Source organism: Eubalaena glacialis, chromosome 1, assembly GCF_028564815.1.
Source record: "Eubalaena glacialis isolate mEubGla1 chromosome 1, mEubGla1.1.hap2.+ XY, whole genome shotgun sequence".
NCBI classification, from domain to species: domain Eukaryota; kingdom Metazoa; phylum Chordata; class Mammalia; order Artiodactyla; family Balaenidae; genus Eubalaena; species Eubalaena glacialis.
The window spans coordinates 48890869-48910304 of NC_083716.1; the positions used below are offsets into that span (position 1 = coordinate 48890869).

The following is a 19436-nucleotide window of genomic DNA, read 5'->3' on the forward strand; positions in this document are numbered from 1 at the left end:
AAGAAAATTGAAATCGTATCAAGTATCTTTTCTGACAACAACGCTATGAGACTAGATATCAATTACAGAAACAAAGTTGTAAAAAATACAAACACATGGAGGCTAAACAATATACTACTAAATAACCGAGAGATCACTGAAGAAATCAAAGAGGAAATCAAAAAATACCTAGAAACAAATGTCAATGAAAACACGATGACCCAAAACCTATGGGATGCAGCAAAAGCAGTTCTAAGAGGGAAGTTTATAGCAATACAATCCTACCTCAAGAAACAATAAAAATCTCAGATAAACAACCTAAACTTACACCTAAAGCAATTAGAGAAAGAAGAAAAAAAAACCCAAAGTTAGCAGAAGTAAAGCAATCATAAAAATCAGATCAGAAATAAGTGAAAAAGAAATGAAGGACACAATAGCAAAGATCAATAAAACTAAAAGTTGGTTCTTTAAGAAGATAAAAAAATTGATAAACCATTAGCCACACTCATCAAAAAAAAAAAGGGGAAAAGACTCAAATAACAGAATTAGAAATGAAAACGGAGAAGTAACAACTGACACTGCAGAAATACAAAAGATCATGAGAGATTACTACAAGCAACTCTATGCCAATAAAATGGACAACCTGGAAGAAATGGACAACTTCTTAGAAAAGCACAACCTTCCGAGACTGAACCAAGAAGAAATAGAAAATATAAACAGACCAATCACAAGCACTGAAATTGAAACTGTGATTAAAAATCTTCCAACAAACAAAAGTCCCGGACCAGATGGCTTCACAGGCGAATTCTATCAAACATTTAGAGAAGAGCTAACACCTATCCTTCTCAAACTCTTCCAAAATATAGCAGAGGGAAGAACACTCCCAAACTCATTCTACGAGGCCACCATCACCTTGATACCAAAACCAGACAAAGATGTCACAAAAAAAGAAAACTACAGGCCAATACCACTGATGAACATAGATGCAAAAATCCTCAACAAAATACTAGCAAACAGAATCCAACAGCACATGAAAAGGATCATACACCATGATCAAGTGGGGTTTATCCCAGGAACGCAAGGATTCTTCAATATACACAAATCAATCAATGTGATACACCATATTAACAAATTGAAGGATAAAAACCATATGATCATCTCAATAGATGCAGAAAAAGCTTTCAACAAAATTCAACACCCATTTATGATAAAAACCCTCCAGAAAGTAGGCCTAGAGGGAACTTACCTCAACATAATAAAGGCCATATATGACAAACCCACAGCCAACATTGTTCTCAATGGTGAAAAGCTAAAACTATTTCCACTAAGATCAGGAACAAGACAAGGTTGCCCACTCTCACCATTATTATTCAACATAGTTTTGGAAGTTTTAGCCATGGCAATCAGAGAAGAAAAAGAAACAAAAGGAATCCAAAACGGCAAAGAAGAAGTAAAACTGTCACTGTTTGCAGATGACATGATACTATACATAGAGAATCCTAAAGATGCTACCAGAAAACTACTAGAGCTAATCAATGAATTTGGTAAAGTAGCAGCATACAAAATTAATGCACAGAAATCTTTTGCATTCCTATACACTAACGATGAAAAATCTGAAAGAGAAATTAAGGAAATACTCGCATTTCCCATTGCAACATAAAGAATAAAATAGCTAGGAATAAACCTACCTAAGGAGACAAAAGACCTGTATGCAGAAAACTACAAGACACTGATGAAAGAAATTAAAGATGATACAAACAGATGGAGAGATATACCATGTTCTTGGATTGGAAGAATCAACATTGTGAAAAGGACTATACTACCCAAAGCAATCTACAGATTCAATGCAATCCTTATCAAACTACCAATGGCATTTTTCACAGAACTAGAATAAAAATTTCACAGTTTGTATGGAAACACAGAAGACCCCAAATAGCCAAAGCAATCTTGAGAAAGAAAAACGGAGCTGGAGGAATCAGGTTCTCTGACTTCAGACTATACCACAAAGCTACAGTAATCAAGACAGCATGATACTGGAACAAAAACAGAAATATAGATCAATGGAACAGGATAGAAAGCCCAGAGATAAACCCACGCACATATGGTCACCTTATCTTTGATAAAGGAGGCAAGAATATACAATGGAGAAAAGACAGCCTCTTCAATAAGTGGTGCTGGGAAAACCTGACAGCTATATGTAAAAGAATGAAACTAGAACACTCTCTAACACCATACACAAAAATAAACTCAAAATGGATTAAAGACCTAAATGTAAGGCCAGACACTATAAAACCCTTAGAGGAAAACATAGGCAGAACACTCCATGACATAAATCACAGCAAGATGCTTTTTGACCCACCTCCTAGAGAAATGGAAATAAAAACAAAAATAAAACAAATGGGACCTACTGAAACTTAAAGGCTTTTGCACAGCAAAGGAAACCATCAACAAGACGAAAAGACAACCCTCAGAATGGGAGAAAATATTTGCAAATGAAGCAGCTGACAAAGAATTCATCTCCAAAATATACAAGCAGCTCATGCAGCTCAATATCAAGAAAACAAAGAACCCAATCCAAAAATGGGCAGAAGACCTGAATAGACATTTTTCCAACAAAGGTATACAGATTGCCAAAAAACACATGAAAGGATGCTCAACGTCACTAATCATTAGAGAAATGCAAATCAAAACTACAATGAGGTATCACCTCACACCGGTCAGAATGGCCATCATCAAAAAATCTACAAACAGTAAATGCTGGAGAGGGTGTGGAGAAAAGGGAATCCTCTTGCACTGTTGTTGGGAATGTAAATTGATACAGCCACTATGGAGAACAGTATGGAGGTTCTTTAAAAAACAAAAAATAGAACTACCATATGACCCAGCAATCCCACTACTGGGCATACACCCTGAGAAAACCATAATTCAAAAAGAGTCATGTACCACAATGCTCATTGCAGCACTATTTACAATAGCCAGGACATGGAAGCAACCTAGGTGTCCATCGACAGATGAATGGATAAAGAAGAGGCACATATATACAATGGAATATTACTCAGCCATAAAAAGAAATGAAACTGAGTTATTTGTAGTGAGGTGGATGGACCTAGAGTCTATCATACAGAGTGAAGTAAGTCAGAAAGAGAAAAACAAATATAATATGCTAACACATATATATGGAATCTAAAAAAAAAAAAAAAAAGGTTCTGAAGAACCTAGGGGCAGGACAGAAATAAAGACTCAGGTGTAGAGAATGGACTTGAGGACACGGGGAAGGGGAAGGGGAAGGGGAAGCTGGGACGAAGTGAGAGAGTGGCACTCACATATATACACTACCAAATGTAAAACAGACAGCTAGTGGGAAGCAGCTGCATAGCACAGGGAGATCAGCTCAGTGCTTTGTGACCACCTAGAGGGGTGGGATAGGGAGGGTGGGAGGGAGACGCAAGAGGGAGGGGATACCGGGATATGTGTATACATATAGATGATTCACTTTGTTATACAGCAGAAACTAACACAACATTGTAAAGCAATTATACTCCAATAAAGATGTTTAAAAAAAAAAGAATGAACTACCAACATACATAATGATGAGTGAAAGAAGCCAGAAGCAAAAGAGTACATACTGTAGGATTCCATTGATATTAAGTTCAAGAACAGGCAAACAAATCTATGGTTACACTGTGCAAGGGAATAATAGCAAACGAAGTAAAGTTCCAAGCAAAATAAAATAAACTGTTTGAGAAAGATGTTAGCATTATTCACTACAATTATATTTCTGACCTTCTTCTCTTATCCTTCCAGTTTTTGCCTTTTAGATTTTGATGCTTGTCTACCATATTTGGTAAATGATGCTTTCATGGCAGATCTCTTCACTGAACCAAAATAATCTTCCAGTGACTTTGCTTTTGTTATATGTTTGTTAGATTTCAGAAGACTGGGTCTTGTTTTTTGACCCAGTTTAAGGGTCACGTCTGTTATACAACAGTTAACCATTTTATGTTTGCTATTATAAAGTAAATGTTTGGCCTTATTTTCTTACTTCCCTCAGCATACTATATATTTTCTTTATTTTAAATGCTTTCATGTTATTCCTTTGGTTTGCTCTTTCTAAATAACATTGATTTAAAAAGGTAACAAACTCTCTATGGTGCAAACAGAAAATATGCATTTTTTTCAGGCATCCCCACATTAGTTGCACATTAGGTCTACAAGGGAGCCATGAATAAGTTTCCCAAAGATGGAAAGTGTAAAGTTCACATGTCCTGACTAGGACAAAACTAAACTGGAAATGAATAACAACAATAAAAGAAAACAAAAAATTCAATTACATGGACATTGAAAAAGATGAATCAAAAAGGTCTTTAAATCTGCAATCACAAAAACTCTAGAAAACAACAAAAAATTAAGATGTCAAATTTCAAAATTTTAGAACTAGCCAGAAAAAAATGAGGGGAATGATAAATACATCCAAAGTTGGTTCTTTACACATCCACAAGTCCTCAGCTCCTTAAGTAATGGGAGAAGTGAAGAGAGAGCATGGACTTACAAATTAAGAAGAAGAAGAGGGAAATAATCACACAGAAAATTAAATGAATTAAAGGAGACCATTTGTGCAAACTGAATAAATGGGAAGATTTTTAAAAATACTAATTACCTAAACTAGGAGAAGGAGACATTTAAAAGCCTAAGCAAGGCAATAATGGGAAAAATTCAGGCCCAAGAAGTTTCATAGGAACAATTTAAATAATATGAGTCATGGATTTAACATCATCTTGAATAAAAAGAGAAAAAAAAGAAAGTCTTTTTTTAGTAAAGACTAGCATAATGTTGATATCAAAACCTGACAACATATAACATAAAGAAAACCACAACATAATATCATTTATAAATATGAATGCAAAATCATAAAATAAATATTTACAAGCAGAATAAGGAAGTATGCTAAATGAATAAGAACAGAGTGACAAAGTGAGATCTTTGCAAGAATGCAAGGAAATCTATTGATATAATTCATCAGAGGTAAATGTTTAAAAGAAAAACCCATCTGATCATCTAATTATATGCTAAAAGAGTATTTAATAAAAATTAAGTACATTCCTGTTTTTAAAAAGAGCAAAAAGTTTGATCTATACTTTCCAAGCATTATGAACACACACACAGAAAAGCTGGCAAAAGGTGAAACATGCAATTCACAGTAAAATAAACAGAGATGGTTAACAAGCATATGAAAATGCTATCAATTTCAGTGATAATAAACGCAAAAGAACTCAACTATGAAATCTTCATCAGTTTGGCCGTGTCATTGAGGCTGTGAGGACTGGGCCAAGCCCATCTATGGAAGACGGTGGGATGTGTGTTAGGAGGAATGTACATGTATAATGTCTACTGCAACCTTCTTGAGAAAAAGAATGCATGAAGTACACCTTGACCCATTATCCCACATCCTGGAATTTACACTAAGGAGGTCATCAAACTAGAGGGAAAAGAAGTCTGCTTGAGAAAGTTCATTACAGTCTTTTTATAACAACGAACATTCCGAGAAACAACAAAAATTTCCATCTTCAAATATAGATGATTCCCAAAAAAACGTTGAGAGAAAAAGGCAAAGGGAATTTATGTGGTCTGATCCTCTAGGATATGGTATACTCTTAGAGAGGTGTCTGGAAGGATATTCCACTAAGTTCACAGTGGTTATCTCTGGATGGGAGTGATTTCAGGTGATTTTTACTTTCTACTCTTTTTCTTATTTAAATTTTAAAGGTGATCATACATCATTTTACAGAAGCAATTAGGTTTCCCCACACATCTCAAACCTCCAGTTGCCTTTAGAGTCTATAGAACGAAGCCAGAATTTTTCAGCCTCTCATGGGTGTTCTTGTTACCTGGCTCTCAATTACTCCTGCTCACAGGCCACGTGGCCTTTGCCTCCAGGTCTAAAATAACCTCTCCACCCACCTTCAAGGTGGACCTCGAAGGCCTGAATCAAAGGCTCTCCATGTCATGTCTGTAGCAGGCGGGCATCTGTCTTCTCTAAGACAGGTCTCTCTACCTCATGGGTCCCTCACTCGAGAGGCCCACCTGTCCTGGTAGAGGTGAGCTCCTTGAGGGCAGAGACCCCTTTTCCCCCTCCACAGGGTCCCTGAAGCTCCCGATTTAAAGCAGTTGCTCAGAAATGTTCCCTTTGACTGGAGTCGTTAAATCTCCCAGTGAAGAAAGTCAAATATTTAAACAAATGGAAAACAGATGTCTTCTGGCAAGAGCCCATAAACTCCACTGGGGACAATTAGGTTGGGCTTCCCATTGAGCACCTAAGTTATCACCTTGCCTCTTCTATCAAGATTTCTGAATAATACCTGCAAATTATCAGCACTACCGGGAAGCTGCTGGGAAAAATCAAGGTTGACCTTTCTGAGCTTGTCTTCCCGTCAGAACCCCCTCTCGGCATGTGGGGAATGGGTCTCACCTGGCTCATGGTGGCTTTCAGCATCTCCAGGAGCAGCAGGGCACCTTCAGTGCACAGCCCAGCCCGGAGGACTTCTTCCCTGTGGTGCTTATGCAAGAGCCACTGAAGCATGGCATCCAGGCTGTCCTGAAAGAGGAGGCAAGCGCTGTAAAGAGACCTGTGGCTACGCAGCAAGGGGACCGGCTTTCCAGCCAGCACACGGCATTTCCCAGGGGCCCCAGTGGGAAAGGCAAAACAGCACAGTAGCAGCCCAGGTGGCTGGACCATTCAGGGAGCTTCAGTCCACTAATGGGGTAGAAGGGAAACGCACACCTCCAAGATGGTGCTGAAGACCCACCAGCAACTGGTATCGAATTTAGTTCTTTTGGTCTGACATCACAAATACTCAATCTCCCAATCAATTTTAATGAATTTTTATAAATGAGATTATAGAAAATGTGACAAATTCAACGGCTTTAGGGCAACTGCAGAGTGCAACAGAGAGAACATGGGGTTGACAAGCAGGATGATCTGACTTTGCCTCTTTAAAAACTGGGCTTACACAAGCTATTCAGCCTCTTGGCAGTTCAGTTTCCTTCTCTGTGTAATGAAAATTACATTATCTGCCCCATGGGATTGTTATAAATATCAAGGAAAATAAAATATGTAAAACATCTATCACAGGTCCTGACATTCAGCAAATGTTTGTTTCCTGCAATACAGTCTTGGAAAAATAAAAATATAGGGTTTTGATGAACTTAGCACAGCATATTAAGAACTTTATTTTGAAGTGTGATCTCTAATACTATTAGCATATATCAAGATTGAGATAGGTCAAATATAAGGATGTACGAGAGGTGAATTTTTTAGCCCTCTATTTGCAAAGATGTGCCCCTCCACCCATGTCAATTCAGTGCAGTTTAACTCAACTCTATCAAGACCAAAAAACAATTTCTGAGTCTGTCTGTCAGGTGCCCAGGAAGGTGAGTAAGGGGCGGGGTCTATTTTTGAGGTGCTCAGTATCTAAGGGGAGAAGCAGATGTAAATGTGCTGGTGCCATATAAGGCAAAGGTGAATGCATGATGAGGCCCAAAGAGGAATGGTTCCTGTTGTCTAGGGAGTCTAAGCAGGAGGTGGCATCTGAGCTGAGAACTGAGGGAAGACACCTTTCCAGGCAAGTGATGGCGGGAGAAAGGGCTCATTAAAGGCCCAGGGCAGGCAAGGACAAAGCAGCTGGTCTTACTGGGGAGGTGACTCAGGAGGATCACAGCACAAAAGGCCAGCGAGAAAGGAAGCTGGGCTGGGGAGACAAGTGAGACATCCAATCAGGAAGGGTCTTGATGCTGGCTGGGGGACTCTGAACGTGATCCCACAGGAACAGGAGCCAGGGAAGCTGTGGATTTGGTTCAAGTCGGTGAGTTAGTGAACGAGAGGCTGGTGAGAAGGTACATACAGTGAATGTAGACTCCTCTTTGGAGAAAATTGGCCAAGGAAAAATAGGAGAGTGATAAACAGGACAGGAGCTGGTCAAGAGTGTGAGTCAAGGGCGCAGCTTCTGGTTTTAGGTGGGACATAATTTATCATACTTATGGTCTATGAGGAAAGAGTCAGCAGAAAGAGATGCCGAAAATATAGAAGAAGGGATAATAAGGGGTGAGGTCACTCGGGAAAGGAGTGGAAGGAATCCAGACCAGCCCTGAAAAGCTGCCCTTCCAGCAACAGTGGAGAGAAGGTGATAAAGAGGGTCATGGAATATACAAGTGGGGGAGGGTGGGGTCCTGAGGCAACGCCCCCTTCATGGGGGCCTCTACTCCTACCATGACGTAAGTCATCTGAGCAAAGGGCGTCTGTGGGCCAGAAGGCTCGGGGCATATAAGGGTCACGCTAGAATGCAGGGGAGTAGCAGGGGCATTACTAAGGTAAAGGGACATGTTTCTTTGGCGGACATAAACTGAGGCTCTATGTCTGTTATGGGAGCAATTCACCTCCCTGTGTTGCCCCCGCCATCGTGTGATTTCTCTAGCTGTGCTCAGAAGGAGAAAGACTTAAAAGAGGAACCGATAAAAACAGAGACCTGCTGTTTAAGGACATGGGAGGCAGAGGCTGAGGAAGTGAAGGGTATCTGAAAAGCTAGCCAGGGGTGGGACTGCTAGGGAAGGAAGTGGGTCAGGACCAAAGCTGGAAGACATGGAGGAAGGGGAGGGGAGTCTTAGGGACCTGCCTTGGTCATATAGAATCAGAAAGCCAAGTGTGTCACTCCATCCCAGGAACCCCAAGAACCTACTTTGGGCCCGTCCATCAGCTCTGTAAGTGGTGTTTGTAGGAAGAAGGTGGACACGATGAGGTAGACTTCCGGAATATGAACATGGTGGGCCAGAAAGTCACTCAAGACTCGGAACCCAGGAAGCAGGCAGGGGCTCTGGTCAGGCGTGGGAGGGTGGCTCTTCAGGTTATCTATTATGAGGGGGAGGGGCACAAAATCCAATTGAGAAAAATTGCTGTTGCTTCTGGTCAAGGTGAGAATTGGGCACAGAAAGGAATCCCCTACCACCCACCCATCCCACAGAGATGCCAGATGGAAATATATGTCATACATACTGGAGCACAAGAAAGTGCTCAACAAGAATTTTTCCTATTCCTGACATGCTCATTCATTCGTTCAAAACCAGATGCTTATTTGGTGCCTACCACCTTAGAGGCAATAAGACCTCTTTGTATTAGGCAATAAGAACATAGTGTTTTGACAAAATATACAGAACCCCAGGCCTTTATCAACTACTTACAATGTGGTGGGAGGGACAGACTTTACAGAATTAAATACCTAAATAAATATGTATAAACGATGATAAGCACTATAAAAAAAAAATAGAGTATAACAGAGGTGCCCTAATCCATACAGGACTCTCCTCTCCTAGAGGAAGTAACATTTGAATCAAGAGCTGAAGGATGAATCCACATCAACCAGGAGAGCCATGCTGGTACTGAGGGTTGAGGAAGCATCCCAGGAAGAGGGAAAGAGCTAAAGAGGCTTTGAGGAATGGGAAGAAATCCCCAGCATCTGAAGAGCAGTGAGGCCACGGTGGGATCCTAAAAAGAAAGTCAGAGGGGGCTGGGGCTGATGGGAGGGAAGGGGTCAGGGTCAAGGTGATCTGACAGCACAGAGCTGTGAAAGCCCCAAGCAAGTCCTGGCAGGTCCTCACTCACAGACCACAGGGGGCACCCTGCCTCCTGGAGATGACCACACACTCACCCATCATGATGTCCACGCCCTCGGAGCTGCGTTCCACCCAGGAACCCGCAGACAGGCCATCTTTAAATCGCCCGCGGAGGGAGGGGTTTGACAAAAAGTGCAGCAGCAGCTTCAATCCCAGCACCACTGTGCTGGGGTGCACATGGCCCTGCACGAAGAGCAGGAACCAATCGGGCCCCAGGTTCAGAAACATCTCTTCCTTTGCCCTGTGGGGGGAAGGGGGTCAATAAATGCTATAAATTACCTCTCAGCCCATAAGCAAATGACATGTCCAGAAAATTCAAATAACGTTCAGCTTCACTAGTCACCTAGAAAAGGCAAGTTAAGTTTAATATCTGGATATCACTTAGCAAAGTACATGCTACATTTTAAAAGATCGGTAAAATAAAATGCTGGCAAGGTTGCTGTGAAATAGATGAATTTGTCTATTAATGGCTGAAGTGTAAGTTGGCCAAAGCTTTTGAAAGCAACTGGAAACTATGTACCAATAGATGTAAAAATATGCAGACCCTTTGATAGACCTACTCACTAATATTCATGCCTACACAGTGTCTGAATGGCCACCCATCTAATTACATCAATGCAATCACATAAAACACATAATGGTTACTGAACTCCCTTTTTAAACACACTGTTCAAAACTAATCTAAATGGAATAGTCCAATATTTATGCATCTTTATTGGCTTAGACAAAAAAATACATGTTTAACTGTCACTTTCAAAAATGAATTTTAAAATGATGAGTCTAGAGAATACAGACTTGCTAGAGGGAAAGGGAGGGCAGGGAGATGGGAAGCCAATCCTCAGGGGCAATGGTTCAGCAAAGGACTCAGCCTCGTGAGAGCCAGGGAAGGATCCATCCTGGCTGGGCAGAGTTCTCAGCACGACCTGCCAGATGAGGCATGGTGAGGGCGTGGCCACTGGAACTAGGAGTCAAGAGACCATCTTCTCTTCTAGCCATGCCTCCGTTTGCTAATTGGATGACTTAGGCAGAGCTCTTGATGAGCTCTGGTCATCTTCCTTCATTATGATGATGATGAGGATGATGTTGGTGGTAGTGAGGATGATGGTAATGAGAATGGTGGTGGTGATGGTGATAGTGGTTAGCTGATGGAGTATTTATAGTATCCCAGGCACCATGCTCAGAGCTATCCACATATTAATTTCCATCTATGGCAGCTACTATCTTAATCCTCATAAAGATGAGCAGAAGAGAGGCATAGAGGGGAGGCTTAGGTAACCTCCCCGAGGTCCCTGGGGGGCAGAGCTGGGATTTGAACCCAGGAGGTCTAGCTGTCAGAGCCCAGGTGCTTAAGCACTACACTACATTCCTTTTCAAAAAAGTGAAACGGAAGGGACTAGCTCATCTCCAAGGCATCTTCCAGTTCTACCATGCTTTGATTCTAGACACGTAAAGACTTTTTAAGCACTATTTGAAAGGCTGTTTTACGGAGGGGTAACTCCCCACCCTGATTCTTCCCTGCCCCAAACACACGTACACACTAAAATGTCAACTCAGTGAGAGTAAGGATCCGGACTGTCTTACTCAGCACTGCATTCTCGGAGGGAGGAACGGTGTCTGGCACACAGGAGGTACTCAACAAATAGTTCTTGAATTAATGACTCTAGAGCTGAGATAAAGCAGGCAGTCGGAGAGAGTTAATGGAATTTTATGATTACACGTTGTTTTTGAAAGTTAACTGAAGGCAGATACTTCTTTTCCCAACTTGGAAAAATAACTAAATAACAGTAAATAGCAGAAGAATTTGGCAAGCCTTTTCCTTGATAGATGTTATTTAGGCTAACCATTTCTCCATTCTATTGTCTGCCAAGTATAGGACATCAAAATCGGTAATTATCACAACCGCCAAAACAATAACAATGACACTATAGCAATGGTGACAAAAAGCGTTTATTGTAATTACACCAAATCTGTTTTGAGTTACTCATGCCCATTTAACATCTGCATCAGAATATCTTAGGGCAAGGTCTGCTTTATTGGGTGGAGAAAATATAATTTTCTTTCTGACTAGTGCAGAAAACACATTGCAGAAAACCAACTCAGAGATGCTAAACTCTTCATTAAGAAAAGGTTTTAATACGCACCCTGTATGAAGCAGCCTCATGCCAAATCACTCTTTCTGGAGCTACTTACTCAGAGGACAGATGAAGTCGGGAAGAAGATATTACACTGAGCAGCATCTCCAACAACTGGTTTCTGAGCCAGATTGTCTTTCCAGATGTTTGACTTCCAGCTACAAAAAAGAAAATTCAGATTTGAGAAAAAACGGATGTAAAGAGACATAATATTTGCTGCAGTAAGCAATCGTATTCACCAAATGCTTAGTTCTCCCAGGAGTTGAGACATGGATGGGACTTGAAATTTTGGCTTTCAGTTCTAGATTTCCATGCAATGCTTAAAAAGAATTTCAGGAAATGTTCCTAAAGTTCCCTTTAACTAGAGATGTTTTTGATGCTCCCCATTCCCCACCCCCCACCAAAAAAAAAAAATCCTAAAAATGATAAGGTCAAATTCTCCTTCCAGTAGAGGAATTTTTAAAATTATCATAGGCTGCAACATTTCCTGAGCACCTACTACATGCTGGGCATTATGCAAGGCACTGGGGGCAAAGAAGTGAAGATTATGATCCTTGATCTGAATTCCTGCTCTCAATTTGTTTCTAGGCTAGACCTTTGGCATGTCTATGTTGCACTAAAAATAGAGCTTGAATTGTAGCAAGAGGTATATGGATCCAACGGAAGAAGGAACTTTACTTCTGAAGTGTTACTATAACCCTGAAGGCCATGTAAATATTGTCTTAATAGAAGATGTTTAGTGAGATAAAAGTTTTAGCGTGGAGTCCCTATGAGAAGGGTTGACGAAACAGTACACTGTTGTCTCATTATCCATTCATTCTCCCCCTTGGTTAGCCAGTTATTTTACCACCAATTTGGGGCACACCCACCATGCTGTAGAAATAGAACTGATGAGGCAGCTTGGAGAACCGGAGTCAGAGTCCCCTCTATTTGGATTCTGGCCCCATCTCTCACTAAGGTCCTAATCTCTCTGAGCCTCCGTTTTCTCATCTGTAAAATGGGAATAGTAATTCCTACTTTTCAGGCTTGATCTAAGGATAAGAGATAATTTATCTGGATTGAGTAACACTATCTAAGAGAATCTTTTGCGGTAAAAGTGTTCTCTATCTGTCCTGTCCAATGCAGTAACCACTAGCCTCACGTGGTTATCAAGCACTTGGGACAAGGCTAGTGTGACCGAGGAACTGAATTTTTAATTGCATTTCATTTCGATTAATTAGAATTTAAATTTAAATGGCCATGTGCAGCTAGAGGCTCCCATCTTGGACACAGCAGATCCAGAGGGCCCAGGGCAAAGCAGTCAGTAGTTGTCCCCCTCACATTTGCCCTAGCAGAGGAAATTTGGAACACAATGTAGCTGCTGTTCTGAGTCTGGTTAGGGAGAGAGAGACTCAAAGAAACAAATCACAGACCTTTGCATGAGATTAAGCGCAAGGGCTCTAGAAGCACAGAAGAGATGACTTAACCTGGCTTATGGGACTGGGAACGGCTGGTCTAGCGGGGTGAGATGGGGTGGGGGCGGGGCAAGGGAGGCACTCCTGCAGAGCAAACAGCACCTGCAGAGCATGGATGGACGGGCGGACCGACACACATTAGGACGTGTACGTGCTTCAGAGTGTTGAAGCGGGGGCTCATCAGGGGTGCAAGGCAAGGGCTGGGGCATGAAGGCTCCCACCTGCTGGTCTACAGGGAACTGCGTGTTATCCTGGAGGCCTTGGAAGCCATTCCAGGTTGTGAAGGAAGCACATACAATTTGCGTTTATTCGTGACCATTATCATAGAGCTGTGACCTCATAAGCCACCGTGTGGGAAAAACAGCTCGGCTGTGGGTGCCTTCCCCCTCCTCCCCCTCAGCCTTTCATGCACAATGGCCCCACAGCATGTTCCTCTCAGGGCCGTCACAGGGGCTTGTCCTGCTGCCTTCAGGCTGGTGTCTGGGAAAGGTCTTCTCACCAGGCACGGAGGGGTCCGGGGCTCCGTCCACGCAGATCTTCCTCTCGTTCACTGACGAAGGCTTGAGGGTGTACACAACAAACAGCCCGATTCTTAAGACAGAAAGAGAAGGACACGCTCAAATCTGGGCTCAGCCCCTGTCTCCTAAACACACGTGAAGGTTTTCTACAGTGATCCACCTAAATGCGGCTTCAAGGGAGGGTTTGAGGGGAATCGCATTATTCTGTGATCAATGTGATATTTCCAAAGACTTCTCAGATCTGTCAGGATTCATCAGAGCAGCTAACTCTGGCTCTGCCAGCTCAACAGAACAAACAGTGATGAGGACAGAAGAGGTGAAATGTCCTGCCAGCGGGGACTATCCTTTGGGAAGTCTGCAAAAGGCAGGCAGGTTGGGTCGTTGGTCGGTGAGGATGCCTGCGCTCACGGAATTTCTGGAGTTCTTGGCACAGGAGGTGTGTCCGAGCACCAGGGAGCAGTGAACACACAGCCCTGCTGGGGAGTCTAGCGGACCCACCCCTTTTTTCAGCTCTCCGCCCTGAACAGAGAAACTCCTAGGAGGTTCCAAGGAAATAGAACCTGCTGCTGCATTGAAGGGGCAGTATTGCTGGGCTGAGCATGGTCAGGGGAGAGCTGGCGCCTACGTTCCCTCACTAAACAGCCCCAAGGCTCTGCCCTTCCCCCGGGGAGTTGGCGCAGTACCTGCGCAAGTCCTGGAGGCTGAAGTGGCCCCTCAGCTGACAGCCCAGGATGGCAATGATGGTGGGTATCTTGGAGGGGGCGAGGCCTGGCTCGTTGAAGAGGAAGACGAGCTTGGGAATAAGCCGCGCCTGGTGAGCAACTTCAGCGTTCCGGGGTCCTTCCCTGGCGAGCCCAGGAGAGAGGCAGTAAAAGCTTTTACTGGAATGAACCAAATTTGCTGTGTTTCTGCTAAAAAGGTTCCACCGGCTGGGCTTGCTCCGTGGCCCTCTGACTCCGATGCGCTCTTGGCAACTCGTCAAAACGCTGTCAGACACCCATCGAATATGTGTCTGCCCAGTGCCAGAGTCGCTTGGGGATGAGCCTCCCGGTGCCCTTCCACCCCTCCACCCCCTCACCCCCACCCCCACCCCTGAAAACTGCCTTCAAAGACAACCCCAGTTATTGACTTTTAAATTCCAAGCCTCAGGGAAAACTAATGCTGGTCTCAGAAAACTCAGAACAAAGAGAGCAGACTGGAGTGTGACCGCGGAGCACTTCCCAACAGCCGGAGCGCGGGCCTCCGCGAGCCCATCTGGGTGTGCGTCTTCCTGCCCACCCCAAACCACAAAGTGGATGAACACGCCGCTGAGAGTCAAAGGGGGAGAGAGACAGAATTCAAGCCTCCGCACTCCCTCCTTAGGATAATCGCAAATACAATTTCCAGTAAATTCTACTCCCCCAAAGAAAACAGCTTCCAGGGTGAGTGTCCGTCTCTTAGAAAACAATAGGTACAGAAAGAAAGTGGAAAGTGAGAGAGAAAATAAAGGTGGAGGAGAATGAATTTGGGTGGATTGCTCCTTCTTGAACTGTCTTTTCAGTACTACTGTGTTGAATTCTGCCGAGTGCCACATCTCTGATACACAAAAGAGGCAGAACCAGCCCAGTTCTGCGTGTGACTTGCTCTCATGGGCTCAATGGGAAGATGTGCATTCATCACCTATAAGTCCCCACTGTCCTTTGTGCTCTTTCTAATCACAGCACTGAGTAGCCTGCTTTTCTGTATTCCTTCACCACAGGGCTATGTCTTGTCCTTCTCTGAACTTCTAGCACTAAGAACTGGTGTGGAATGGAGTGGGTTTATAATAGATAGTCCATCATGAACGGCTGCATGAAAAGATGGTTGCAAATACATTCAAAACACTGAGGTCCTAATGATCTCTAGAACAGCTGACATGTGAGGAGGCGGGTGGGGGTGTGTGTGAACAGCTTTATTTGTAAGGAAGGAGGTGGATTGATAGGCTGGCACCCCTGCCTCCCTTCTCCCATATTCTGACCACAATCCCTGGTTTTCCTTGGGAATTACCTCTTTCTAACTCCCCTCCACCCGCGCCAGAGGGGAAGTCATGCTGCCTGGCCACATGACCCAAGATGGCCCTGTGAGACTCCATCCTATTGCTAGGACTATCGAGTGAAAAAGAAGCCCAGTCTGCTGACTGCGCTGAGCAGAGGACATGCTGTGAGGATGTCCAGCCAGAATGAAGTTAGCACAGAAGAAGGCATAGATGAGACCAGGGACAGATCTCAGATAAAGTAATATGAGCATCATCCAGACAACATGTGAAGATCTGCCTCAGTCAATTGTATGAGCCAATAAATTTCCTCTTTCTCCACCTTCCTTTTTTCCCTCCCTTTCTTCCTTCCTTAAGTTGGTTTGAGTTGTATTTCTGCCACTTGCAACCAAAAGAGCCCTAATTCAAAAAGTGACACTCAGTGTGATGGTATTTGGAGGTGGGGCTTTTGAGAGATGCTTAGGTTATGAGAGTGGAGCCCTCATGAATGGGATTAGCACCCTTATAAAAGAGACCCCAGAGAGTTCCCTCACCCCTTCTGCCATGTGAGGTTGTAGTGAGAAGACAGCCAACTATGAACCAGGAAGTAGGTCCCCACCAGACACTGAATCTGCCAGAGCCTTGACCTTAGACTTCCAGCCTTCAGAACTGTGAGAAATAAATTTCTGTGATTTGTAAGCCACCCAGTCTATGGTACTTTCATTATAGCAGCTGTGTAGACTAAGACAGACATGCTACCACCTGGGGACGCAGTGCTCTGGGCGGGGAGAAGGCCGTGGTTGCTGAACCACCGGCTGTCCTGTCCTCTCAGTCCTGTTCTTGGCATGAAGCCTTTGACTGTACCCCCAGGCTGCCAAAGCCCAGCTTACCTTGGTGATTGAAGGATTTCCACAAGATGGGAAAAGAGAGAGAGCTCCAAGTTGTCCGCAGCATTCATCCAGAGCTGGAAGACAGAACAAACACAGTGAAACCAAGGTGTGTGGAGAGAAGGGTTTCCAGGCAGCGTGAGCAGGTACGGTGCTGCGTGTGGTCTCCTTTGGCTCGGAATCACTAACACAGCTTACCAGCTCTGGAATCAGACTAGCTCTCCTGACAGCTAGAAAGTAGAGGGCACCTCCCCCAGGGGCAAGTGCAAACACCATTCCTATCTTCCCCATCTCTGCTGCTCTCTGGAGCTTCACTGTGGGTCTAGATTCTAACCAAGGACACCTGCACTAACCATCTCCTACGTGTGTCCCACCCTGGGCCCTGCAACCTGTGTGTCCACACACCAAACAACATCTCATTTTCATTGGATCCTACAAGGCAAATACCAGTGCTCCCAATTCAGAGATGTGAAAAGACAGGCTGAGACAGACCACTGAGTGACAGGTACCTCACCACCCGCAAGTGATAGGACTGGAATTAGAAGCTGAGTCCCACCTCTCAGGTTTTATGCTGTAGCAACTTGTGCATGCAGTTTCTTCAGTTCCCCTATCTATAGAACCTGCAGCACAGCCCATGTTCCCATCTCCTGTAAACAGAATTGTGAGTGACATGCAGCTGTGAAATGCACTGAGATTCTGAGAGTGAACTTTATCACTCGGGTTGCTTTCTTCATTGTAAACAAAATGCAGCTGCTCCCCATCCTTCTGGGGCAGAGGTGATGGTGTGCCTTCATGTCTCATTTCTACTTCCCTTTAGAGAGCTCTACTATTTCTCATCTAAATGCTGACATTTCCTAAGGCCCAGAATCTATAAGGTTCAGATGTAGGATTATAAGAGTGCACTCATATAGCAGCAAAAAGAGCTCACACTTACAAATGGTACCATTTGCTCGAGGCAAGAAGCATCATACAAAGTCCTAAAACGATATCATTATCTGCGCTTAGTAGATAAGAACAGTGAGGCTCAGAGAGACTGAGTAACTTGTCTGGCGCCCCACGGTTTTTAATTGGCAGAGACTGGCTTCAAAGCCTGGTCAGTCTGACCATGAAGCCCACTCTCTTGCCTCCTCTCTGTGTTCCCCTACAGGCATCTCCTGCAGACAGTGACCCAGAGGGTCAATAATCAACCTCACTTGAACCAAGCAGGTGGCCATGGCTCCATCCTTTTACTTACTGGGGAAAACAGAAGAGTCTCAGTGGACATAAGTTTATCAGGAAGGCAGAGACTGTCCCTCCCCAATCCCCAGGGCCCAGCATCACACATGCCATGTAGTGGGCACTTAATAAGGATCCATTACATTTTTTAAAAGAGTGAATGCAAAGTAAACCAAAGTAAGATAAGTGTATCACTCTTAAGCCAGAAACAGGCTGACAGATTTCCAGCTCCTGTAAGCACAGCCACTGCCCAGTACACACAGAGGTGGGGCAGCTGCCATTTGAGAGAGCTGGTGTGGATCGATGTGGCTCCCAGAGAGGTAGGGGTAGCCAGACATGGCATCCCAACATACTCAAGAGGGTGCCAAGAGCTTTGCATACTTGGAATTCATTCATTCATCAATGAAGGCAATCATGAGCAAATGATACACCAGGCTCTGTGTCGGGAGCTGGAAGAGCTGAGAAAGTAAGACAGGAACCCTGTGGTACCCCTTAGCCTTCCCACAAAAGAATACCCCTCCCCCGTTTTCTTTTCCAGAGCTTTAGAACAATAAGAAGTTGCCACAGCACATTTGAGGCTGCCTAGCTCTTTTAGAAATTACTTTATATAATACCAACTGTCTGAATTTTGGGAAACATGCATAATTGAATCTTGTGGTTGTCATCCTGTGTCACATAACCCCTGTACTAAAGACTGCATTAAGATGCCTGGCTTAAATTTGTTTGAATATCAAATTCTGTTCTCTCCCCACCCCTGGGACCACCTCACTCTCAGAAAGAGGCGGCCTTTTCTGAGACCACAAGCCTAAGACACGCATGGCTTCGACTTCCTGCCCCTTCCAGCTTCTCAACTTCCTGCCCCTCCCTGCTGCACACCCGTCATCAAGGATCACACGCCTTCTCCTGTAACCCACTCTCTGGTCTCCAAACCCTCCCTTTCCTTGAAGGACTTGTCCTGTCAGTTTGATTCTCACACTGGTATTTTAACCACCCCTTTTTCACTGCTCAAGTCTCCTATCTAAGTTCTGAAACTCTCCTCCTTCTATTTTCTTCTCTCTCTTTTTCTTCTTCAAAAGCCCACTGACTGCCTCCTTCCCGCCTCCTCCCCGCTCTTCACCTCATGTCTGACCCCACCACTTACTCTTCACTGGGCCCGTCAGTGACCTCCAAACACAACCCACACAGCCCTGCCCTTACTTTGCCTGATGTAGGCAGACACTGGGGAAACTCTTCTTCTTTTTGAAATTCTCTCCTCCCAATCTTTTAAAAATTTTATTTCATTTCATTTTGTTTTAGTGTGGTTTTTTAGCATCTTTTTGCTTGTTTTTATTGGTTGCCTATTTTCTTAACCCCAGTGAGAAAAGCACTGGCTCAGCTGAGGGGTAAGTTTATTCAGGGAGGGGACGGGTGGTGCCCATGGTGGTTCCAGGAACAGGCAGTGGGAGCATGGTGGGTTCCTGCATGGTTCATTCCTGGGCTGGGCTGATGGCAATGATGTTGTGGAGCCAAGCTGCCTGAGCACAGCCGCAGCATTTTGGAAGGGGCAGCAGTGCTGCCAAGGCATGCCGTCTTGTTTACCAGGGTGGTAAAGCCATTTGTGC

At 43.9% G+C, this 19436-nt stretch overlaps 1 protein-coding gene across 1 annotated transcript in view; it reads right to left on the reverse strand.

The window, feature by feature from the left end:
- Positions 1 to 19436, reverse strand: part of WDFY4 (WDFY family member 4) — a 250641-nt gene that overhangs the window by 142953 nt on the left and 88252 nt on the right. The window contains exons 25-31 of the mRNA XM_061196332.1: positions 16624 to 16697; positions 14427 to 14588; positions 13725 to 13816; positions 11830 to 11929; positions 9675 to 9880; positions 8709 to 8878; positions 6446 to 6571 (exon numbers count right to left, since the gene is read on the reverse strand). Of these exons, the coding sequence (XP_061052315.1) occupies positions 6446 to 6571; positions 8709 to 8878; positions 9675 to 9880; positions 11830 to 11929; positions 13725 to 13816; positions 14427 to 14588; positions 16624 to 16697 (930 nt within the window). The remainder of the gene's footprint in view (positions 1 to 6445; positions 6572 to 8708; positions 8879 to 9674; positions 9881 to 11829; positions 11930 to 13724; positions 13817 to 14426; positions 14589 to 16623; positions 16698 to 19436) is intronic.